The following is a 26,385-nucleotide window of genomic DNA, read 5'->3' on the forward strand; positions in this document are numbered from 1 at the left end:
TAATGGTACTGTTATCAATAAGATTGCCACTGATATCACACAGTGAAGCTATCGATTGGGTCTTGCCGCTTGTGTGCTTTATGTATGACTGGCACTTTGCTGGATTTTCTATGAGATTTTGAGACAGAGGTTCATTGTGGAAACTATTGAAAATGTCTTGCATTGAAGTCTGCACTAAGTTTCATGCATGAGTAAAACATCGCCAATCTTGGAGATTTTGCAGTTTTTAAAATTTGGGGTGCTTTTATCGTTGCTTCCGCAACAGTGCTCTGAACTGTTTTGTGTAACATGGGGGATCAGTACCACCTCTTATTAATTTATTTGATATATATTTCTCAATTGCCATCAAAACTGTTCCTTTGAATTGAACTCACATCTTGTCTATGCTTACATAGTCAGATTGGAAGAAGTGGAGAATTTCTCTTAGAAAAGTGCCAAGCAAATCTCTATTTGCTTTTTTGAATAGATATATTTTGCTTTTACTTTTTGTGGGTTGAGATGTTCTGGTATTCAGTCTTTATACAACGATCTTGTGGCCACTAATCTCTGTATCCATTGTGATGGTCCCTAATGATCAGGATGATGGTATTTGCTCTAGACGATTTATTGCCAAAAGATTAAGTATGTTTCCACAACCACTTACACTTTGAGTGGGCTCCTAAAGTAATTGTTCAAAATAATTTTTGGAGAAACTGTTCAATATGGTTTCAGATAATGTTGTATACCAACCACCGACTTTATGCATGTATTTTCACCAACGTATAAAGGGTAGACTGAAGTGATCACCAACTATAAGTGTGTGAAAGATACTCAGTCTTTATACTACAGCCTTGTTGTTACTAATCCCTGTATCCATGATGATGGTCCCTAATGATCAGGATGATGGTAGATTGAAGTCATCACCAACTGTAAGTGTGTGAATTCTGTACCTATTTGAATTGAGACTCCAGTTTTCTTTGTTCAGCAACTGTTTCTGCTAAGCAAGATCAGTAAAGGGAAGCAGTTATTAATTTATTCTGATTGTCATGTATAATCTCTATCCATACTAACTCTCAGGAGCTATCTACTTCAATTTCACTACGGGGTGAATTACTTCTGACAGCAGTAAAAACTTCACAACCAACTGTATTTACTGTATCCTTTCTGAACATCATTACATCCTTTGAACTTATCTCCAGCTTTAGCCAGCTTCCAGTATCTATAACGGTTTGAGCTTCAGAGCCTCTGATTAGCACTTGGAGCTCCAGTTCTTTCCCAACACTGCTACCGTAATTTACAACTACAATACCATTTGTTCCTAAGTTTATGTTTGTCCTGTATATGTTTCATTTTGCATATTTTAGTAATATCTTTCTTAATCAATCACTTTTTAGTTCTTTGGTTGTTCTCTGGCCTTTGCCATTTCCGTATAAATTTGGATTTATTTTCTTAGCTTATTCTTCTTTTATTGGAGAAGAAAATTGCGCCCTCTGCCTCTTTCACAAAGAAATTTAAAATTGGCACAACTGGTTATAATCTTTAAGTGTAAGCATGCAAAATTAAGTTTCAGCCTAGGTAGATTTAACATGATGATTTATTAAGAAAATCCAAGAAAGCAAGAGAGAGCGCAAATGTAAATGAAAGAATTAGTATTTAATTGCAATGTAACATGGTTCACTCATAATTGCCTGACAAGGAATGTACAGCCAAAGATTGATGTTCTGAAGTAAAAAGATAATAAAGAAATAAAATGACATTAATGTAACTCTTACTGGGTTCTTATTTCTTTCGGTAATAGTTTCTGTGTAATGTCGAGGAATTCATTCTTTCATAGTGTTCATTAATCTTCCATACAAAGGTCCTTACTACACGAATTTCAGTTATTTATGAATTTGTAATTTTTATGTTATGAACTAAAGCCTTTTATCTTTCTCTTTCCAGGAAACAATTACATATGTATCTGTCACCAAGCCTGCTCAAAAGAGAGAAGAAGGTATATACTCCATTCACTTTATTTGTATAGTCAGCATACTGTACGCATTGATTGGCATAAATCAGTAGTTGTTACAGATAGATAATGTTAACCTTTCATTCATATTTTGTTACGTGGGCTTGTATACTGTGTTATTTGTACACAACACATCAAATATGTGGCATTGCATAGTCAGATCCGATTGTATCTCTGTTGATCTATTCAAAAAAAAATGTAGTGACTAAACCACCGCCAACATGCAAATGCTGCAAGGACTATTGGAAGGTGCTTGTTGTCACACCCTTGGTGGAAAGTGTGAACCTGTGTGGTCTCATATTGAGCATTGTCACACATCTGGTATTCTAATAAAATTGGAACATCTTTAGAAATTGAAGAGGTTTAACCAGGCGCGGCTCGTGGTTTCTATACTGGGGAAGGCTGCGGCATTTGTTGATCGGAGTCAACATAGACCTCGGGTTACGCTACAGATTAGTCTGACATAAACAACTAAGAATTCAGGGGGAGGGGGGGCAGATCACTCTCTACCCATAATTTTACGTACTGCATCTTCTATAATCAGGTATTAAATATCATTAGAAGCTAACTTCGAGTTGAAATCTTTGGTTAGTGTTTTTATATGTCATCATTACATTTTCTGACACTTTGCAGCAAATCATATGAAAAGACGCGTTTCAGAGAGATCGTTAATGCGATGAATGTTAACTTTGCAGCTACTTAATATTTTTGGTGTTTTCAGTTCTAAACTTAAGGCGTTTATTGTGGTTTACCTCCAAAGTTCGAAGTTTACGAGTTCGCATGACGATACTGTGATGTTTTGGTGACGTTATAGGTCTTGTGCTGTGATTGGGTGGCATGAGCAATTCGTGCAACTGCTATATTAATTCACATGTTTAAGAAGCGAACAGTTCTTATTTATTGTGTATTATGAAAATATGCATTTATGTGAAATAGCACTCTAAAGATCTCTCCAAAATACGTTGTTTTTAGTACGGTTTGTTGTGCTTAAGTACACAAAATGTGACACTGTAGTGCAACGCACTGTACTGGTACCAAAAGTGATTCGTTTTGGAAAATGTCATCACGTTTATGACTGGCTAAACATGACACTACCCTTTTTTACTCACTTCGCTTAATAGGCTAAGTAGGACTTCTTATCAATTATGAATGCACTTTTGCTTACCTCAATTCATTTGTTTATAGACTAAGTCAGCTCGTCTCCCCTTCTGCGCAGCAAAATGGTCTATGACCATCTCATTGAAATTTGGCAGATTCAGTAATTCTTTTCCTAGGAACACATTGCAAGTGCACAAAATCTGTCCTCATTCATAGTGTTGTGCATGAATGTTATCACTCGCTTTAACGTAGAGAAGCAGCGTTCTGCCTCTCCGGTCGTCATAGGGAAGGTTACTATTATTTGCAGAAGTTTTACACTTTCAGGAAAAGCTTTAGTCAGATTGTTATCGTAAAGAAAGTTCAACAAGGTCAAAGCACCTGACGCCTTCATAAAATCTTTTCGGCTGTACAACACGTTCAGCTCATGACGTAGATCTGAAGACTGTAAATTGAACAAATTAACAGCTATTTTAAGCTCTTTTTCTGGAAAAATAGTTTGATGTTTTGCAAACAACGATGGATCAAACAGCTGTGCAATCGATAAGTGATCATTGAAACTGAATCGTTCTCTGATCTGAGCTGTGATGAGGTCGCAAATGTTTTGTGCACACACTATTCTTGATTCTGTGAAACATCCCCGTTTTGCAGTTGGTTCTACCTGTTCCCAGTGATCGTCAGTTTCAAGTGAGGCCCTAATTTGCTGGACAGAGTCTGCAAAGTGCGATACATATTCAACAGTTTTCACTGCATCAGTATTCCTCTGCTGCAGTTGATTAAAAAGAATGTCACAATGAGGCATGACTATTAAAAAAAAATTATCCAGAAGAGGAAATCTTCGTCTTGCAGGAAACCCTTCAGTCCCGTGGCCTTGTTTATTATCTTGTAATCACTGGCATCATCATCAATAATTTTTTCTAGGCACTCAATTTCCTTTTGGTATTGTACACAGTGGTTACACTCCGTGATTTAAAATTCCATCTGATGGACTGAGGACAGGTAGGAATATGCTTCTTCACTTCTTCAAGAATGGCTGTGCGGTTCGAAGACCGGGGAAAAAAGGTGGAAATTCCTTCCAAGTTGCTAAAGAAGATTCGCACTTGTTTATTGCCCGTCACACAACATTCAACAATTATATTTAACTGCTGGGCATAACAGTGAATAAAGTGAGCATTCCTGTACATTTCTCTAATTCTAGTTTGAATTCAACTTATATGGCCACTCATAACAGGAGCACCATCGTAACACTGAGCTATCAGTTTTCCATGTACATTCATTTTCTCTAGCTCGCAGAGAACAGCTGCAGTTACATCGTCTGCACTGTGACTTTTTGGGCGTACAAAGGAAGTAAATCTTTCATTTATTTGTCCCAGTAGCTCATAGGGAATTATTAGGACCAGTCGTGACAAATTTGCACAGTCATTAGTTTCATCAACTTCTATTGCGAGAAAGTTTGCCTTCGACAGTTCACTCCTGATGAGATACCTCATAAATTGATTCCAGGAGTTCATTTTGAATTGTCTTCGATAGGCCTAAGAAAACATGGTTTTCTGATTTCTCAATGTTTTGCTTCAAGACGCAGTCCAGTTCTGCCATAATACTGACTAATCCTCGAAAAATTCCTGGGTTTTTGGAATCTTCTGTTTCGTCGTGGCCCCTTAAGGCAAGCTCGAATTTGCCGCAAAATTTAATACAGTCTATCAGTTTACCCAGAATATACCGATTTTTTTTGATACATTTTCATTATATATCTTTATATTATGGCGGTAAGCACTGTCTAATTGGCACATAATGCCCACTTTCCCTAGCATTGAAAACTTAATGAAACCATTTAAATGTTTTTCTCTGGAATTATGTTTTTTCAGCTTTGCGTGAAAATTCTTTAAATCAGTGATACCAGTTTCAGTCCAGGCACTACCAGTACTATTTGTAAGAAGACAGGTGAAACAGAAAAACGTATTTTTCACTTCACAACCACACAGCCACTCAGCTGCATCGTACATTGCTCTATTAAAACTGCGTTTGTATTCTTGCCTAGATTTGCACTGTTTCTGTTCTTGATTGATATTTAGATCGGGTCTGGGTGCACCTAGTTCTTTCACTTTCATCCTATGGCTATGTTCCAAGTTTTTACCTATTAAATTGCACACTGAATTCACATTGCGCTGGTTTCACACTCGCGGTATGTTGCAGATATTCACAAGCAAGTAAAACTCACTAAAATCTTGCAAAATACACTCCGAAAAAGAAACTTGCTAATATCACACGGTATCAACAAAAGCAGTCAGCTTCAGCAAACAAGGAAAGTAAAGTAACGGCACAAATTTCGCGCACTTTGTCCTCCCATCACTTATGAAGCTCTCGCTAGATGGCAGTACTGTTATGTTACTGTAGTCTACTGCACTCTGGCGGGATATTTGCAAACTTATTCTAAATGTGGATAAAATAGGCAATGGCAGAAACAAAACAACTATGTAAAACATTATCAAAACAGTAATAATAAACGTCGATTAATGACGCATCGAAGCGTAGTAGAGTGTGCAGAGACAGAGATTGGATAGCGAAGTTTCGGCCACTCTACGTTCCTTTATTACATAGATAGTGGAACGTGAAAAACGTGTGGTGGTTGGTATGACACCCTTAGGCTGTAAGCTCTGAGCCTTCGGGTCACCCATAAAGAGCAGTACTACGTAGAAGCCACGCCCCCAAACCGCTACTACATGCAGCTTACAGATGTTCCAAGGTGCAGCCCAAACACTACTAACCGTTCGGAAAACATCTATCGAAACAAACAGTTCCAAAAACGTTGACCGTCGTTATTTTAATCGGAATGGGAAATATGCGAAATTCATCCTGATAATTTAAATTATGTAATACATTCTAGCGAAATTTACTTTAACATATATTTTCGGGTGGCTCCGCCTCAGAGCCTTTAATTACGAGCCGCGCCTGTGTTTAACGTTAAAGTATGCAATTTGTAACAAGTGTGTTGTAAGGTCATTGATTGAAAGGGACTCTGCAGGACTTTAGGACTGTAGATAACATGAAAAGCTGCTTTCAAAATTCTGAAACTTGTCTTTGAAGAGATTTTAGGGTCATGATATTTTTTGATATGTGTGTATTGAACATGATCCAGATTGATAAAATTGGGACGATTGGGATAGAAATTGAGTCTGCAGGCAGTTAATTTCTCCATTATGTATCCTGTGTTGGGTCATATAGTAGAAGATTTACATTCAGGGCATCAGAATAGTTTTTTTCTCTCTCTCTCACAAAAACTTTTCCGTGTAAAAGTCTCTTCCACATTCATTCTCTTATAATAGGACAGTCATTAGTCAGAAGGTTGGTTGATTCATTCATTGTGCCCTATATATGCCATCAAGAAGAAGAAGAAGAAGAATCCTCAGGGAAGAAATCATAACACAAGGAGAAAACTATTTTTTCTATGAATTTCTACATAGGGTAAAATGACCATAGAGTGATGTTATGTGGTGAATTTTTCAAAATGCAATAAGAGACATTTAGCAAGGAAGAGTATTTCATTGTAGGAAGAAAAAAAACTAAAACAAAAAATAAGGAGACACTACTATATGAGGACAAATTGTTACAAGAACTTACTTCAATAAATACAACATATCAGAAAATATGACTCTAAAATCTCTTCAGAGACTTGTGTGACAAAGTATCACCACTAAGTATTTACCAGTACTGGGATAGCATCTGGGTAAGTACAAAAAGAACAGTGCTGCAATGATGGTGTGAAGGCCTCAGCCACAAACAGAAATTATTCAAATGACTGTAGCTCTGTGAGAAGGAAGTTTCTTAGACTTGCTTATATAATCAGACAGCAAAATATTCCAGAAGGGAAGGTCCTGAAGTTAGACAACTTTTATCTTGCAGTCCATAGAGAGGGACAAAATTGAGACTGGAAGGTTTAGATCACTAAAATTTTGCAGAAATCTGGAATATCGTTGTTAAGGAAGTGGAGAGACTGTATATTGTTGTAATGGAAATGAATAAAATTAAATGTCTTGCAGAGGGGAGCTCTTTGAGTTCCGATTACAGCGTAATTTTGACAGACAGTGAAAACTGAATGATACAAGTGAGAATAGTATTAATCAAAAATTTTTGGAATGTTGATAAAGACTAATTTGCATCACAGTGACAAATAGCCATTATGAAACTTCAGACACATCTGGTCATATTAATTATGTTTACATGACAACTACGTGTGTAAAAAGCCTTTGATTAGTGTGTTGTCCTCTATGACTCAAGTTTGTAGAGATTGTATGTGGGTGTGGGGTAAGAAGAAATGATTGGCAGGCTTTTGAAGCATAGTGTTAGAGAAGAATCCTAACTGACTTGTAGACAGACTGAAAATGAACAAAAAAGTGCTCAATGTCATAGGAAGAATATTATGAAGAATGGAAAAATTATTAAATAGGACATATGTACATTCATTGGGCCTCCATGATAGATATCGAGGAAGAGAAAATTCTACAAAAAATACACGAGAAAGGTGAACAACTTTAAAACATCAAACAAGTAACATGTCTGAAACTAACAATGTAATCAAAATTGAAGATTCTTTTTGAAGATCCGTGTAAATGGCCGATAAAAATTGTCTTCATTCAAACTGTGAACAAAGTGAATAGAAGAAGACTGTGCATCACTATATTGGTCTGTTTTTGACGTTTCAGATTTGTTTTTATAGTACGATCAAAAGTCAGTAGAAACCTGGCATATGGGGACCATTGTTTTTTTTGTAACTGACTGAATTGTTTATATGGTCTTTAGAGTTGTCCTCCAGCTTTTGATTTATCACCCTGTGTAATCCATAGAAGTATACATTAAATCAGTCTTCCCCCCCCCCCCCCCCCTCGTGTGTGTGTGTGTGTGTGTGTGTGTGTGTGTGTGTGTGTGAGAGAGAGAGAGAGAGAGAGAGCATTTACGTTTGCCCACGTGTGTATGTGGAGTTTTGGTCTCTGTCTGCCATGTAGACCATACGTACTAACTGGTGTAGTTGCTAGAACATAGCAACTACTATCAAACTTTGTCAGTTTCCTCTAGTCTTTCGCATTTCAAAAAGTCTGTGGCCAAATTCCATAAACTGAAGTTGCTCTTGAAGTTAAAATTTTATGCTCAATTTTTCCTTCCAAAAAGGATTGTTTGATTCAAATTGCCAATCTATAGAGCTCAGAAATTCAAACGATGATGATGTGTGAAGAACAGACAATTATCAATAGGTAGAGCTGTTTGCATATGTTTACAGGATTAAACATGCACATGATGTTAGCAAAAATTGAAGCTGTAATGGCAGTAACATTTCAAACGTGAAACTTTATATTGGGATCCCTAAATGATTTATGTCGATACCATCATGCCACATATAGTTGTACTGCAATAATTGGACTGTTCAAGCCCTGGCATAACAGTTGATGCACTTTATTTGAATGCAGTTAGTTCATTTCTCTTAATTGCCCTGGGTGCAGGATGTACTGCCAGTAGTCATGGGAATGTGGAAACTGTCTAGCCGGTTTTGCATATCTAATATACAGAATAGCACCTTGGAATCTTGCAGCTGGAAAGAATAGGGAGGACTGCCACTTGGCCATAATGGGTGGCAGTATTGCTAAAGGATAGTGCTGGGACCTCCTATAATGCTCTGTAAGAGGTCTTCCATGAAAAGTGGGTTGTTGTTATTGTGGTCTTCAGTCCTGAGACTGGTTTGATGCAGCTCTCCATGCTACTCTATCCTGTGCAAGCTTCTTCATCTCTCAGTACTTACTGCAAGCTACATCCTTCTGAATCTGCTTAGTGTATTCACCTCTTGGTCTCCCCCTACAATTTTTACCCTCCACGCTGCCCTCCAATATTAAACTGGTGATCCCTTCAGTGTCTCAGAACATGTCCTACCAACCGGTCCCTTCTTGTCCGCCGCTCGTGGTCTCGCGGTAGCGTTCTCGCTTCCCGAGCACGGGGTCCCGGGTTCGATTCCCGGCGGGGTCAGGGATTTTCACCTGCCTCGAGATGACTGGGTGTTTGTGTTGTCCTCATCATTTCATCATCATCCAGGAAAGTGGCGAAATTGGACTGAGCAAAGGTTGGGAAATCGTACGGGTGCTGATAACCACACAGTTGAGCGCCCCACAAAACCAAACATCATCATCTTGGTCTCTTCTTTTTGTTAAGTTGTGCCACAAATTCCTCTCCTCAATTCTATTCAATACCTCCTCATTATTTATGTGATGTACCCATCTAATCTTCAGCATTCTTCTGTAGCACCACATTTCGAAAGCTTCTATTCTCTTCTTGTCCAAACTATTTATCGTCCATGTTTCACTTCCATACATGGCTACACTCCGTACAAATACTTTCAGAAAAGACTTCCTGACACTTAAATCTATACTCGATGTTAACAAATTTCTCTTCTTCAGAAACGCTTTCCTTGCCATTGCCAGTCTACATTTTATATCCTCTCTACTTCGACCATTATCAGTTATTTTGCTCCCCAAATAGCAAAACTCATCTACTACTATAAGTGTCTAATTTCCTAATCTAATTCCCTCAGCATTACCCGACCTAATTCGACTACATTCCATTATCCTCATTTTGATTTTGTTGATGTTCATCTTATATCCTCCTTTCAAGACACTGTCCATTCCCTTCAACTACTCTTCCAAGTCCTTCGCTGTGTCTGACAGAATTACAATGTCATTGGCGAACCTCGAAGTTTTTATTTCTTCTCCATGGATTTTAATACCTACTCCAAATTTTTCTTTTGTTTTCTGTACTGCTGGTTCAATATACAGATTGAATAACGTCGGGGAGAGGCTACAACCCTGTCTCACTCCCTTCCTAACCACTGCTTCCCTTTCATACCCCTCGACTCTTATAACTGCTATATGGTTTCTGTACAAATTGTAAATAGCCTTTCGCTCCTTGCATTTTACTCCTGCCACCTTTAGAATTTGAAAAAGAGTATTCCAGTCAACATTGTCAAAAGCTTTCTCTAAGTCTACAAATGCTAGAAACGTAGGTTTGCCTTTCCTTAATCTGTTTTCTAAGATACGTCATAGGGTCAGTATTGCCTCACGTGTTCAACCATTTCTATGGAATCCAAACTGATCTTCCCCGAGGTCGGCTTCTACCAGTTTTTCCATTCGTCTGTAAAGAATTCGCATTAATATTTTGCAGCTGTGACTTATTAAACTGATAGTTCGGTAATTTTCACATCTGTCAGCACCTGCTTTCTTTGAGATTGGAATTATTATATTCTTCATGAAGACTGATGCTATTTCGCCTGTCTCATACATCTTGCTCACCAGATGGTAGAGGTTTGTCAGGACTGGCTCTCCCAAGGCCGTCAGCAGTTCTAATGGAATGTTGTCTACTCCCGGGGCCTTGTTTCAACACAGGTCTTTTCAGTGCTCTGTCAAACTCTTCACGCAGTATCGTATCTCCCATTTCATCTTCATCTACATCCTCTTCCATTTCCACAGTATTGTCCTCAAGTACATCGCCCTTGTATAAACCCTCTATATACTCCTTCCACCTTTCTGCTTTCCCTTCTTTGCTTAGAACTGGGTTTCCATCTGAGCTCTTGGTATTCATACAAGTGGCTCTCTTTTCTCCAAAGGCCTCTTTAATTTTCCTGTAGGCAGTATCTATCTTACCCCTAGTGATATAATCCGCTACATCCTTACATCTGTCCTCTAGCCATCCCTGCTTACACATTTTGCACTTACTGTCGATCTCATTTTTGAGACGTTTGTATTCCTTTTTGCTTGCTTCATTTACTGCATTTTTATGTTTTCTTCTTTCATCAATTAAATTCAGTATTTCTTCTGTTACCCAAGGATTTCTACTAGCCCGCATCTTTTTACCTACTTGGTCCTCTGCTGCCTTCACTACTTCATCCCTCAGAGCTACCCATTCTTCTTCTACTGTATTTCTTTCCCCCATTCCTGTCAATTGTTCCTTTATGCTCTCCCTGACTCTCTGTAAAACCTCTGGTTTAGTCAGTTTATCTAGGTCCCATCTCCTTAAATTCCCACCTTTTTGCGGTTTCTTCAGTTTTAATCTACAGTTCATAACCAATAGATTGTGGTCAGAGTCCACATCTGCCCCTGGAAATGTCTCACAATTTAAAGCCTGGTTCCTAAATCTCTGTCTTACCATTATATTATCTATCTGATACCTTCTAGTATCTCCGGGATTCTTCCATGTATACAACCTTCTTTTATGATTCTTGAACCAAGTGTTAGCTATGATTAAGTTATGTTCCGTGCAAAATTCTACCAGACGGCTTTCTCTTTCATTTCTTACCCCCAATCCATATTCACCTACTATTTTTCCTTCTCTCCCTTTTCCTACTCTCGATTTCCAGTCACCCATGACTATTAAATTTTCGTCTCCCTTCACTACCTGAATAATTTCTTTTATCTCATCATGCATTTCATCAATTTCATCATCATCTGCAGTGGGTAGTGCTTTCATTTCACCAGTTAACAAATATGAAATGAGCTTCCCTTTAGAACACTCAGCTAAATGTCACTGCCAGTCTCTACCAACAAACTGCGGACTGCCATTGAAGCAGTTAGACAGTTCGTGATCTTGCCTCTTGTACCATTAGTTCCATCTCATGTAGAAAGAAGCTATCTGTCTGTCTAGAGGTGTCTCAGGAGAATTACTTTTCTGAGATTAAAGTGAAACTTGGAGTATCTTATCCTATACAATATGTATGGATGCATTGATTGTAGGTACTGTAACATTTACTGATAGCAGTGTATTTTTTCATTAATGGATTAGATCTAAAAGTTGAATGTGTTCCTCATTCAAAATTTGTATATTTTGTTTCAGTTGTCTGTCCAGAAATGAGATTTACACCATAACAACCTGTAAACTACTTTTTCAGGCGAGTGGCACACCAGGCAGCACTCCACCACAGCAAAGGAATGGTGCTAATAATGTTTCTGTGCCTGCTGATGGTAGTGGTAACACAGCTGGCAAGAAACGTGTTTCTGATTCGTCACTTGATGGACTGCCCAAAAAACCAAGGACAACAGATGAAAATTCTTCGCATGTAAGTTATCCGCAAGCCTTTTCAATTTTGTAAGCTTTCTCTAGATTCAAGATGATAGAAATGGAGGCAGCTGTGCCTATGATATGGCTGAATTTTATTATTTATGTTGGGTAGGGGGAGGAGGACGAGGTGGTGGTGGTGGTGGTGGTGGTGGTGGTGGTGGTGGTGGTGTATACACAAAAGAACAGCTATGCACTCAGCTGCAGATTACTGAAAATCAGCCTTTCAAATAGGTACTGGGCTCATACAGTTATAGGTTGTGGTAATTTTAATGTGCCCTTGTTATGTTGGCAAAAATACACATTTAATGTCATTGTAAACATGAAACATAGTCTGAAATTGTACTAAATGCTTTCTTTGAAAGTTATTTTGAGCAATTAATTGAGGAGCCAACACAAAGCGTTTATTGTTGCAATAATGTACCATACCTCTAGCAACAAACAGAGAGTATCACATCGAATACAGGAATTAATGGTTACGAGGGCGTTATAGCGAGACATTACAGCAACATCGAAAGCCACCAAAAATAAATGCAAAATATATCTATTTAATTAATTCAGAAGCACATAAAAGTTCACTTATTCCATCCTAAGGGACAGTCACCATGTCTTCCATACCAACTGTGCAAGCATCAACCAAATATGGCTTTATTTCAAAGAATAGTGGTGATGACAGTACACCAAGTAAATTAGCAGTAGACACACATTCACAGCTCTCTGAGACTGCAGACGTGTGTGCAAGTTGCGCTTGTGCATGCGTGTGTGTGTGTGTGTGTGTGTGTGTGTGTGTGTGTGTGTGTGTGTGTGTGTCTACTGCTGACAAAGGCCTTAATGGCCGAAAACTATGATTGTGTGAATCTTTTTATTGTGCCTATCGCAACTTAGCATCTCTGCTATATGGTTAGTGGAACTTTCCTTCTCTCATATTGTACCATTCCATCCTGGATTTTCCATTGTTTGATTTTCATCAAGTAAATTAGTGAGATGGAACAGGTCCCCCATGGTATGCAAAACAGTTCAGGGCACAGTTGCAAATTCGGCAATAAAAGCATACCACATTTACAGGAACACAGTATCTCCAACATGGATGACAGTTTACATAAACTAAAAAAAAAAAAAAAGCAGATTTCAGTGCAAGGTGCTCGTAGTAGTCTTCACGACAAAACCAACTCAAAATCTAGCAAAAAACCCAGAGAGATTCTGGTTGTACGTAAGGTACACCCCAAGGGCAAGAGACAATATGTTTGTGAACTGTGACTGTGTGGGATAATTTTTTATTTCTAATTTCTGCTACCAGTCACTTTTATTTTATGTTTAATCCAACATAATACAACATGTTTCGAACATGTTCTGTTCATCTTCAGGCGTTTATATGTACATACAGAGAAATGTTACTTAAAAATAAACAGTCAAACAGTCTTAAACTAGATTAATCTAGAACTATTTGTCCATTGTTTGTTACTGGAGCGGCTGGTGTGGCATTTTTTTTTTGGGGGGGGGGGGGGGGGGGGGGGGCAGGGGCAGGGGCAGTGGATGGCTAGAAATGGAAATCAGTGATGTCTTTTGCTGGTTTTCTTCCTTGTGGTTGACTATGTATGACATCACAACCTGTATAGGATGCAGATAGATTTGCATCAGTTATGTGTTATGAAAATAGTGTGAAAGGCTTTTATATGACAGTTGATCACTTAAAATTTCAACATCTTGTTGCTTCACTTGCATCACTCACTGGTGTAATGGCGAAGCTGTTGATTAATATTACACTATTGCACATTGTATTTTCTCACTGATGGCCAATGTAATTCACTGCACAAATTGCTTTGACATACATGTAAATGTAATGCACACAACACAAGATGACGGACTGTAGCATGTGAGTCTGTATCGATTATCGAGGTTTTGTATTGATATTCTCGGTACTGAGAGATTTGTAGTCCTATACAGGCTGTGATATTATACATAGTCTACCACAAGTAAGAAAACCAGAAGAAGACATCACTGATTTCGATTTCTAGCCATCCACTGCCTCCCCCCCAAATGCTACACCAGTTGCTACAGTAACAAACATTGGACAAAGAGTTCTAGATTAATTTAGTTTAAGACTGTTTATTTTGAAGTAACATTTCTCTGTATTTACGTATGTATAAATGCCTGAAGATCAACAGAACATGTTCAAAACATGTTGTATTATGTTACATTAAACATAAAATGAAAAAGTTACTGGTAGCAGAAATTAGAAATAAACAATTAACAATGGTAATGCTACCATTGGCAGTGCCACCAAAGCAGAGTTAATAAATACTGTTTTCCGAAATTCATTCACAAAAGAAGATGCAGTAAATAGTCCAAAATTCAAATTAAGAACAGCTGCCAACATCAGTAATTTTGTAGTAGATATTTTGTGTACCGAAGCTACGTAAGTCACTTTAGAAAGCCAAGTCTTATGGCTCCAATTGTATTACTGTGTAGTACATATTAGTAGGGACCGGAAAATGTAGGATATGTTTGTGGAGAATTTCACTTCTTTTGGACCCACAAATGAAGGAGGTTGTCAGCTTACGTTTGACTGTTAAAAAAAAGTGGTTATTGGGGAGATTTTAGACTGAAATTTTTGCTGTTTCAAAAATTTGAATATTTTCTTTCCAGAATGGTCATTCCCATTTTCCCCATCTTCCAACAAAATAGTGTTTTTTTAAGAAGCAGCATCATTTTCCTGTCAACGAATAGAGTGCTGCTCTGATTTAAGGTGTTCCTTGTTATTATTTTTCTTTTTCCTACACAGTTCAATAACCACAAAATCAGCAGAACATTGATTTCAACCTTATGTGGTCTTTCTTAGCCATCCAGTCCGTACTTGATAATGCTACAGATAGAATGGATTTTGTACTTAAATGTAGCAGTAAATACTCTATTCTCACGTCAGGGGAAGACTTTCGGCCTGGTTGAAATATGTTGCCAGATTTTGTTTTCTGGTTGCTATTGTGCATATTGCAGACTCCGACAGTTGACTGCAAGCGTAAAAATTTTGACTGCTTTAGCGTAGAGTTACGCAGGAGAAACAAGAATCGCCTTCCTCTCGCAGGGTTTCTGACGGTGACAGCAGAACCTGTCATATTGATTACTGATTGATGGAGCAGGATTATTCTCATCAGTTATTTCAAAATAAGTCAGGAAAACAGTGATCAACATACAACACACAGTGTTCAATAACAGCTACCACACAGTTGCTTGCTAAGACTGGCATTGTTGTAAACAAGGTCGTTCATGTCTGACTTCTACTGATACTTAACACATTCACAGTTACTCTCATCAGCTAAAACTGCTGCTTTAAAGTGCAGTGCATTACACTATCTTTTGAACTTCAGCTAGCAGACAAACATTTGGTATGCATTTCTTCATTCTAAGATGGTGGACCGCATGGCTGACTCCTCTGTTCCATTACACCAGATGGATCTTATAGAGACCATTCAGCGGCCCACAATTGATGTGATACCAGATCATTGAACGCACCTATGTATCATTGCGCGATCCCATCCCCCCTTCCCGGACACGTTTTTATTCATATTATCTTTCTTGTCTGGAGTTTCTCTGATGCTGTGCAATACCCATAACTGAAATCTGGTTACCTTTTTGATACTTGTGTGCTGAAAATTAACCTGTTTCAAACTGTCTGTGATAAAATAGTTCATCTTGGTACAATTCACTATTAAATAGCGTAATTATGAAATTTTGTGTTTTAGCGTTTTGAGGCAGAATTCACATATATATTTGCATTTATTGCAAATGTGAATTTTTCAGATTCTTACCAATCAGGTTCTTTTCGAAGTATGTTGATGAAATAGTTCCATTTTAAGCAATCATACACAACCGCTCACTTGATTGAAGATCTGTACCCGGAAAGTTGCGTGGGTCTCACCAATATGCAAAAAAGGAAATAGAAGTAATCCACTGAATTATAGACAGATATCATTGACGTCAATTTGCAGTAGGATTTTGGAACATATACTGTATTCCAACATTACAAAGTACCTCGAAGAAAATTGACTATTTACGCACAACCAGCACTAATTCAGAAAGTATTGCTGTTGTGATACACAACTAGCTCTTAACTTACACGAAGTAATGAAGGCTATCGAATGGGATCTCAAATTGATTCCACATTTCTAGATTTTCAGAAGGCTTTTGATACCCTTCCTCCCTAGCGGCTTCCAATTAAATTGGATGCCTATGAAATATTGTCTCAATTGTATGACTGGAGTTATGATTTCATGTCAGGAAGATCACAGTTCATAGTAATTTTTAGGAAGTTATCTGGTGAAGCAAAAGTGCTGCCCCCCCCCCCCCCCCTCCCCCCCGCCGCCCAAGGAAATGTTACAGGCCCTCTGCTGTGCTTGACCTACATCAATGACTGAAGAGACAATCTGAGAAGCCCTCTTTGATTGTTTGCAGATGATGCTGTAATTGCTTTAATTTACAGTCTAGTGAAGTTATCAGAAGATTAAAAAGAATTTGCAAAATGATTTGTCAAGCTATCTGCATAGTGCAAAATGTGGCAGTTTGAACTAAACAATAAAAAAAAGTAAGGTCCTCCTGACTAGCACTAAAAAACTTTTGATTAAGTCATAAATCCCACAAATTTATAGATTGTACAGTCAACTACATATCTAGACATTACAATTATGGAAAATGTTGTGGGGTAGGCAAACTGAAGACTGCTTTTTATTGGCAGAACACGTAGGATATGCCACAAATCTACTGAAAAGGCTGTCTGCACATTACTTTTCTGTCCTCTTGTGGGGTATTGCTGTGCTGTACAGTACAAGATGAGATTGACAGAGGACTTGAAGAAAAAGTTCAAAGGAAGGTAGCTCTTTATAGGGGAGACTTTGTCACAGATATGGTAAGATATTTGGAGTGGCAGTCATTAAAACAAGGGTGTTTTTAGTTGTGGTTAGTTCTCCAGTATATTATGCTTGAAAGTGGCTGATAAATTACTGAACAAAAACTTGAATACATTGTACAAGTTAAATTGGCTGTGTACAATATTTCTTGGAAAAATTTTAAATAACTAATTTTCTCCTCTGAATGTGAAAGTAGATTGTTTGTGAGCATCACCCACCTACATAGGGAGAAGTTAGCTTCACAATGAAATAAATCAGAGCTTGCACAGAAAGATTTGTGTGTTAATTTTACTCGTATGCTATTTGAGCGGAATGGTTGAGAAATAGCATAAAATTGGGTCTGTGAACCCTGTACCAGACAAACTGATGTGATTTGCAGAGTAGTCATGTAGATATAGATGTATACCAACTGTGAATGAATGGTACATAAAAAAGAAGGGACCGTGGGGAAATTAGTCTGGCATTCGTCACTACACATTGTGGAAGTGACAGAGATAAAGTGCTATATAATTTATATAATTATTTTCTTAATTTATAATAATTTATATAATTTCAAATTACTGGGTGACTGTACATGTTTGCTTCTTTTCTGTGCATAGGGTGATGAATCCCCAAGCAGTTCAATAGTAGTTCACTGTTGTGAGGATTCCAACTCTGTGGATGAACGTGGCCTTAGTGGAGAAGAGTTGAGAAGTGAAGAGGATGTTTCTCAAGACATCTCAATCAACCGAGAGGTACAGATAACACCTAGTACTTTCATAGGTTCACGGGTCACATTTGTTAGAAATTGTTCTGGATTAGTCATACAACTTCATACAGCTGTGTAACATGTTTTTATGTCCAGGTGGTTGGTGATCAGGAAACTCTGTTGAATTTGGAATTTTGGAAAGTTGATCAAAACTGCAGATAATTATTGTTTAATGTAATGCTCTGTAACACTGTCATGGAAGAGTGATTTTTATTATTGTTATTTCGTGTCATAGCTAAAAAGTTATATTTTCCACTGCTTGTTCATACAGCTATACAAGCTGACATGATTAATTTAAAAATTTTGTTTCACTTGTTGTTCCTGGCAGTTTTGTCATATGTTAGTGGTTGTACATGTTGCAGATAAGTTGCATAGATGACTTTGGCTTTTCCCCAGACTGAGCTACGGGACTGGAAGTTGTGATAATAAAACAATGTTTTAATGTTGAACAGTTGAATTCTAAGAGCCAGGTGTCTCAAACCAAGAGAGATTGGGCTATCTCCTACAAACCTCATACCAACAGATTGAATTCACAAAACTGATATCTGCTCCTTTAATAAAATACAAAGTGCACTTACTCTTTAAACACACACACACACACACACACACACACACACACACACACACACACACACACACCCACACACACACAGGAGAGAGAGAGAGAGATATTAAGTGTGATGGAAGAGTGTAACTCGAAGAATGTATTAGCACAGTATAGTGCTAGAGTTTTTATGAAAGTAAGCAGGAAGCAATTCTGAATTGGTTGCTTGGGGTTAAAATTACTTTATGAAGTGTTCAGTCTTCTTGTGTAAGTTTCATCAATGTTGTTTTGTACATTATTATAAATTGGAAAATGTGCTGGTCAGACCAGGTGACAGTGTTCTAAGTACACACTGTGAGGCACAAATTTTCCCCTGTGTAGAATGTAAGGTGTGAATCTTGAAAAGTTCAAATGAAGTGAACATTACTTGCAAGTTGTATAACAAATGCGGGATGGCCAAAATTAAACTGGCTTGTTGAATGTTTGTAAGTCCAACCTAAAATAAGTTGCATAGTGTGAGGATCCAACAGTTGGTTAAGCTGTGCTCAGTGGTAAAAAAAAGTCTTTAGTATCAACAATGTTTCAGGATTTATCATTGTTGTTCGTACTGGGTGTAAGATTTGAAAAAAAAGCATCACAGAACTACCAAAAACTTCTTTACTTTGGGTTTGTTAATGCTCTTTGCATTAAGGGGCCTTCCTTTAATTTGAGGTAATGGTGTCTGTGACTTCAAGATGATCACTTGACTGAAACTGGTTGTTAATAAATAAATGCACATTGCAGCAGCTTTTGGTGGTTTTGTGATGCCATGTTTTACAAATACATTGAAGCTGTGCTGCACTGTGTAAAGAGGATATTTTGTAAGATTTGAATGAGTTGTTGCAGCTGGTCAGTAGCATTCTTTAATTAGTCAAGACAAAGTTTGTGACAGAGATGATGTTTTAATGTGGAAGAATTTCTCAAAAGTCATGCCGTACAAGCATTTTTCAGACATCTTGTATTTTCAGTTGTTGGTGTTTATGTAAGAAACAGCATAACAAAAAATAAGTTTGTTATTCTTAATCAACGATTTGAACTTGCAGCCTTCATGGTCTATATCATTGTCCAATTCTACTTACAAAATTTCACAACACCATTAAAGCAAACTACAGATTTATGACCCACAGTTTAAGAAAGTATAAGGTAGGGTTAGAGTAGAAGAGGATTAATATGGCATTACCATTTCAGTAGAATTAGTGCCCTGGTTTATGTGCTGAGACAACTTTTGAACTGCTTGTATCAATTTTTACAGTTCTGTTTGCTGTTAGATTATGTTCCCACAAAACACCAGAAACACTTCTAAGGCTTGTTTTAGTTGCATCACCCTGTACATTAATTGACCAAGAAATTTTGCATTCATGTGGCCGTGTCTAGTTCTACAGAGCTGAGAAAAATTTAAGAAAAAAGGTCGCTTTTGCATGTTGTGTCACTGCCAAGTAACATAGCTCGATGACACTTGGACCATGCAGTGAAAGAACTGCTACAGTATAGTACATAACATAACTTAGAAATATGCAAACAGAAATGAAACTCTTATTACAAAAATTACAATGAAGCTGCTGTGGTTTATGATGATCCTGTGGCCATTACAAAAGGCAGGACATGGTTCTTCATAAAAAGTTTGATCACCACGGATGTCAGTGCATGCTCTGCAACACCCACCCATGCTGGCCACGAGATTGGTAAGGTTATCTTGTTATAGGATGTTCCATTCCTCCATCAGTGCAGTTGAAACTGCTTAGTGGTTATTTGTGCATTTGGATGTGCTGCAATACATCTCTCCAATGCATCTCACTCATTTGTGCATGTGGACGTTCCGTGATACGTCTCCCCAACGCATCTTACACGTGCTCAATGCGATTTAAGTCGGGGCGGGTCAGCAGTCCCCTAGCTGAATATCCTCTTTTTCCGAGAGCTGCTCCACCTGTGCAGTTCAATTTGATCACGCATTGTCATCCATAAAAATGAACTTGGGGCCGAATGTACCCATAAAAAGACATATATGGGGAAGGATTACAGTCACAGTAATGTTGAAAGTGTGCCTTGTTCAAAGATTCGGAGGTCAGTATGCCTCACAACTTTATGCCTCCCAATACCATAACACCTGTACCATCAAAACAATCATGTACCCCAGTGTTCCTGGGTGCATTATGTTTTCCGACCACTCACCGTATGAGGGCCCAGCATTGTTGAACATCATCTATTTGGTGGTCTAGGTGTTACGATGGAGGAGCTCTTGGAATGAGAGGATATTCAGCAAATGGAGGGGCATGCATGTTCTCCCGATTTAAATACCATCGACCACGTGTGGGATGCGTTGGGGAGACATCTTGCAGCGTGTCCACATGCACCAATGACCATCTAGCAATTGTGAACCATGCTATGGAGAAATAGAACATCCTACCACAAGAACTCCTTACAAATCTTGTGGCCAACATGAGAGCATGTTTGCAAAGTGTGCAGTGCAATGACCATATACCCTATTGGGATCTGTGTCCCATCTGTTGTGATGTCCAAGGGACCATCATAAATCACAGTGACTTTAGTGTAATTATTGTCTTTGAATGCAAATGCCATTTCTGTTCATCTCATTGGATTTTTATTTCAGTTACCTTCTCTACTGTAACAGTTCACTTTATCTGTGTGGCTCAGTGGTAAGTGCCAGACTACAAATTAAAAAGTCTTGGTTAGACACATGATCAATCCAAGGATATTTATCCATCACATATCACATCTTTCGCCTCTGGCTGTTTATGCGAAAAATGTCGAGTGACACCGTTGTTCAGAATCCATATTAAACTGTAGGTCCCCTATAAGTAGCTAGGTAAGTCAGTTCAAAGGTTGGAGGAAGCAACAGAATATCACCTCCAGCAGGACGATGCCTAGTAAAGCACTGTAGTGTTTGAAACAATCTCTAGATTGATAATTGCATTAATTACTTATGGCCCAAGTGTCAGACTATGTTACTAGGTAGTGGCATGCTATGTGTAAGTTACTTCTGTCCGTAAGTTTTGCACTTCAGTCTATAAATTATTTGAGTCTGTAATTTCTGTTGACCTCACTGTTGATACTTAATGCAGCATAATAATTATTAGGAAAATAGTTTCTTATTTGCCACTGTGCAACAGATTATTTTTCATCTTTGCATACATTCACAATCAAAAATTGGTGAATGATGGTAGGTAGTGTATTTTTTCCACTGTTTTTAATATTTGGAATGTCCATTAGTTGTATCAACACAATAATACACTTGCACTTCATATTTCAGTAATGCATGTACTGTGTGTCAGTCAACAATGTAAAAGACTGCTCAGAATGTCATGTTGGAGCATTACTCAGGACATCAGCACTTGATGAAGGTTGAAAAGGCAAATCAGCATGAGGCGCACAAAACTTCACTATATCACAGTGACATGGTGTATGTGCAAGATATATGAGACCATCCACATACAGTGTGTGGGTTGAAGTCAAATGAATGGGGCTGCCAACAATAGAATCACAGTTTTATGCCTTGTGCATTAGGTAACTGCATCATTTGTGTTTAGCCTTGCCATTTTGGTGCTGCTCTGTGACGCAAGTACACCCTTGACATCTTGCATCACATGCATTGATTGTTGACTAAGTACTTTGAATTGTGGCTTCACAATTGTAAGAAGATACATCATCATTATCATTTGAAAATGTTGCTGTATTCATGGTGGTGATTTTATTTTCTGTGCGAAGCAATTTGTAATTATTGAAATATGGCCACACAGTTTTCCAACACTTATGGATGCCTTCGTTTTCTACTATTCACTTTTGGCCCTTGTTTTTTTTTAAAAAAGGATTTGTAATATTCTTACAAATTACAGTATTTACATCAGTATGAGCTAATCACTAATATAGTTTAAATTTGTATGAAAATTAGTAACAGATTATTCCATTTTTATTCAGCTTATTAGCATACTTGTTGAATATTAATAATATCTTCTTTGGAGTAGATCTGAAAAATGTAGACATAGATTAGTTAGTGGTTCCTTTGTTTGAGACATTTGCAAAAACTTGTTATTGTTGGCAGTTAATTACTGATGCATTTCTTTACCCAAAAGCGACTTTGCCTTGATTTTGTATTTACATCAAGGTGGATGTGGGACTTATCTGAATTCTACTTGTCCTTCTATTCACAAACATCCTACATCATGACAGTCTCATTTAAGTAATAAAACTTACAAAGATTACCCAGCTTATAGAAATGAAAAGAGGAAGATAGGTAGTACATCAGCTAGAAAGGTGTTATGGATTCAGCATGTATTTCAGTTACTGGAGAAGCAACAAGTGAAAATGTTAATTGCTTCCAGTAAGAGAGACAGTAGTTAACACTTCTTTTGCCATATTACAAAAGCCAAAGTTGTTGTCACTATCACTGCCTCTTTATTTATCAGGAAACGTCAATAAGTTTCAAAACTTCATAAATGAAATCTCCTGAATCATTGATCCCTTCCTCTTGCAACAGCAATAAAAAAATTTAACAGATAAATAGATAACAGACGCGCAAAATTGGAAATTGTTAGTAAAAATTTATTGAACCAAACCATACAAATTATTTAAATAATACTGAATTAATATCTGGACCTTATGCATGTCATATTCAGTTTCTTTTTGTTTCATTTTAATTGTCTCTGCTCTCTCACTTTTCGCAGTATCTTATCAGTTTCCTTGGTACAACTACCCCCCCTCTCCCTCCCCCCCTCCCCATTTCCCATTCCCCTCTCTCCACCCCATCTCTTCCCCCCCCCCCCCCCCCCCCCAGTCCCCTCTCCCCCATCTCCGTCTCTCCTCTTTAGATACTGTCATCCCTACCTTGCAAATAGAAAAATTAAACCACCCCGATTATACGCCCTCTAAATGTCCATCTGTTCAATAGTAGCTAGCAAACCTTGACATTAAGTTACAGTAGCAGTACTTATTTATGTGGCGCAATGCTGTGACCACTGATTGCATATCATCAGCACCAAGTTCCTTCTTGATCACTGGTTTGTGACACTTGGATTAGCATGTATGGATCAGTCATTTTTTCGGTTGCTAAGGGCTACACCACATTTTCATAATAATTTTTCATGGATAACAGGTTTTTCCTCTCATATACTTAACTCCACTGATCTTCCTTATCAGTTTTTCTTTAATGTTCATCAGTTTAATCTTCTTTTGTGGTTTATGTGTAGTCTCTTGTTAAGTTCCAGTTTTTAATTCACATCCAACAATAAATTTCATCTGTCCCCTTCACTGGAATGTCACAAATGAGGTGTAATGTTTAACATGATTTTGCCCTTCTTTACCTTTTATTCTTGATCAGTCTACCTTTTTACATTCAACTTCTGATCTGTCTTCTCTTGCATTGCAGTTAAGAATTGTTACACCACATTTCTAAATCTTTTCCAGATAACTCAAGAGATTTCAATAGCATTAACTACATTTGTGTTCTCTTCACAAAACATACATTAACTAGTTTAGTTTACATTTACACTGTCTTGGTTCAGTGTCATGTCCCAGCTCAGAATCAGAAAGAATAACAAAGATTATTTTAACTGCTCTGTTCTTAACAAGATTCTATTGTTTCTCCCTACGTTTTGGAACTCAGCGCATCTCCAAGGCAGGGCAGCTATCCATGGGACTTTTGTTGCTGCATGGAAGCAGGTATTTCTTCTCGTGAAGTCACTGCAGTGGTAGTCCTATATTAAAGATGTGCATCATCCTTCAATAAAACTCACCACCTATATAAATAAAAATGTTAGTGTTTGTTTGTTCAAAGTCGTATGTCTCTGAAAGTTCGTCATTGATTGATTTGAGATTTTGACACAACGTTGCATTTGAATAAGTGAGGGTGTTTTTATATATATATATATACTGGGACGCCATATGGTGTGTGTGTGTGTGCGTGTGCGCTCGTGCATGCGCGGTTCCAAAGATTTAACCTCTTCAACAAAGAACATAAAATTTTTGCTAAACGTATCCCCTTTATATATTATGTATACCATACGGCACTTCAGCGAGTATATGAAACTGCATATATTCGAATGCAATGTTGTTTCAAAATTTCAAAGCTTTCAGTGAAGAATTTTAAGAGATTTATGATTTTGTACAAATGAACATTTAAATCTATACAAATGTAAATGATTGTGTGCCTAGTATCATAAATCTCCATTAGTTCTTCACAGACTGCTATGAAATTTTAACACAGTGTTACACTTAAATGCATGCAGTTTTATGAAGCTGCTAGGGTGCCACATATAATGTATGTAATAATTACAGGTGAAATCAATAAAAGCGACAATGTTGTTTCGTACAAAATTGTGAATGTCCAAATGTTTTTCACTGATCGTTTTGAAATTTAGACACAGCAGTCCATTCAAATACACACTTTTTTTATACTCTGACAGCTGGCAGCACAGTTGCCAGTATTCGACACAGACAGGCAGCGTAGGGACAGCAATGTACTGACTGATGTGTTTCTTGATGGCATATTTTTTTCACAAGTGCTACCAGTGTTTGTTTGTCACCACACACACACACACACACACACACACACACACACACACACACACACACACACAAATATTTTCTTTAATGATGTTGCAGGCATTTGACTGCAACAATTTTTATTTTGTTGTTGTACGGTTCAGATTTTGCTGTATTTCATACCAGTCTGATATCTTTTGACATATAAGTAAGTTACTGTACTTGAAAATGGCCTGTGGCCGTACTCTGGACTGTATAACAATGAAATAAAAATTGATACTGTCCAACGACGATAACATCATTTAAAAAAATGATTTTCAACATTAACAAGGTGAAGCAAATTACAAAAATTTTATGTGTAAAATATCGAATAATTTTTCATGCGGGAGAATAGAAAATCTAAGATCATCATCATCTGATTCGTCATATCTCGTCACAACCACAAAGTCTTCGGTATCTTTGCTGCTGCTGTCCTCATCGTCTGATAAAGAAATTACAATATTATGAACGGATTCTTCTCTTACACCTTCTTCTATGTTTGATCTTGTAATCTCTTTCCGCACTTGGATCGCAGTATTCTTCCAATTTCCTGGTGTTATTCAGGTGACAGCTTCATTTACCAGCCTCTTTGTGTCTCGCAGTGTTAAGGTTTTGTTTCGCTCCGTATAATCTGCTTTTATTTGAGCCCAGATGAGTTCAATTGCGTTGTAATGGCAGTGGAAGATGTATAACTTTGGGACCGTGGTTCTCTGCTAATGTATCAGTCACATAATGCGTCTTCTATGGCTTGTATTGTTTCACTAATTCCGGAAGTTCCGCTTTCTGCATATTGTGTTCAAAGCTTGTTTTACTCTCTTTCAACTAGCTCTCCTTGCAGCAGCCAATGGTGCCTTATTTAATTGTACAGAATGGTGAGGCGCATTTTCCATTACAAAAACACTATCATAACAGACATTTGGTTGCAAACGAGTAACAAATCAGTCTTTGAATGTATCTGCATTAATCTCCTCGTGTTAGTCTACATTTCGTTTTCACTGAAACATCGTCATAGCACCGGGCAAAAAAACCATTCATAGAGCCAGCATGAACTATAATTATTCGCCCTCTCTTACCAGTTGGCATAGTCATAGTTCCATGGCGTGTATCGTTTGTCCATGCGACGGAACGTGCATGACACACGTTGACCCATGTTTCATCAATCCATATTACATTTTCTGGATTCACTGCTAGCAACTTGCACAAGAAATTACATCTCCATGCTACAATGTTTCCATTTTCCATTAATACCTTTCGATCTGAGAACTTTTTCCAACAGAAGCCAATTTTTTTCAAAACAATGGAGAGACTTGTCATTCTGCCTGCGAACAAACCACTGTCTGACAGTGATGCCCTCAACTTTTTAAGTGTTGGACACTCCTTACTGCTGTAGTAGGCGTATATGTGTTGCCTGATAGCACTTTCGTCAGATTTGTCCGTTTCAGTCACACAACGT

At 37.8% G+C, this 26,385-nt stretch overlaps 1 protein-coding gene across 4 annotated transcripts in view; it reads left to right on the forward strand.

The window, feature by feature from the left end:
• Positions 1–26,385, forward strand: part of LOC126190762 (poly(A) polymerase type 3) — a 175,000-nt gene that overhangs the window by 108,004 nt on the left and 40,611 nt on the right. For all 4 annotated transcript variants that reach the window (XM_049931280.1, XM_049931282.1, XM_049931279.1 and 1 more), the window contains 3 exons: positions 1,921–1,972; positions 12,000–12,167; positions 17,667–17,801. In XM_049931280.1, the coding sequence (XP_049787237.1) occupies positions 1,921–1,972; positions 12,000–12,167; positions 17,667–17,801 (355 nt within the window). The remainder of the gene's footprint in view (positions 1–1,920; positions 1,973–11,999; positions 12,168–17,666; positions 17,802–26,385) is intronic.

Source organism: Schistocerca cancellata, chromosome 6, assembly GCF_023864275.1.
Source record: "Schistocerca cancellata isolate TAMUIC-IGC-003103 chromosome 6, iqSchCanc2.1, whole genome shotgun sequence".
Lineage (NCBI taxonomy): Eukaryota > Metazoa > Arthropoda > Insecta > Orthoptera > Acrididae > Schistocerca > Schistocerca cancellata.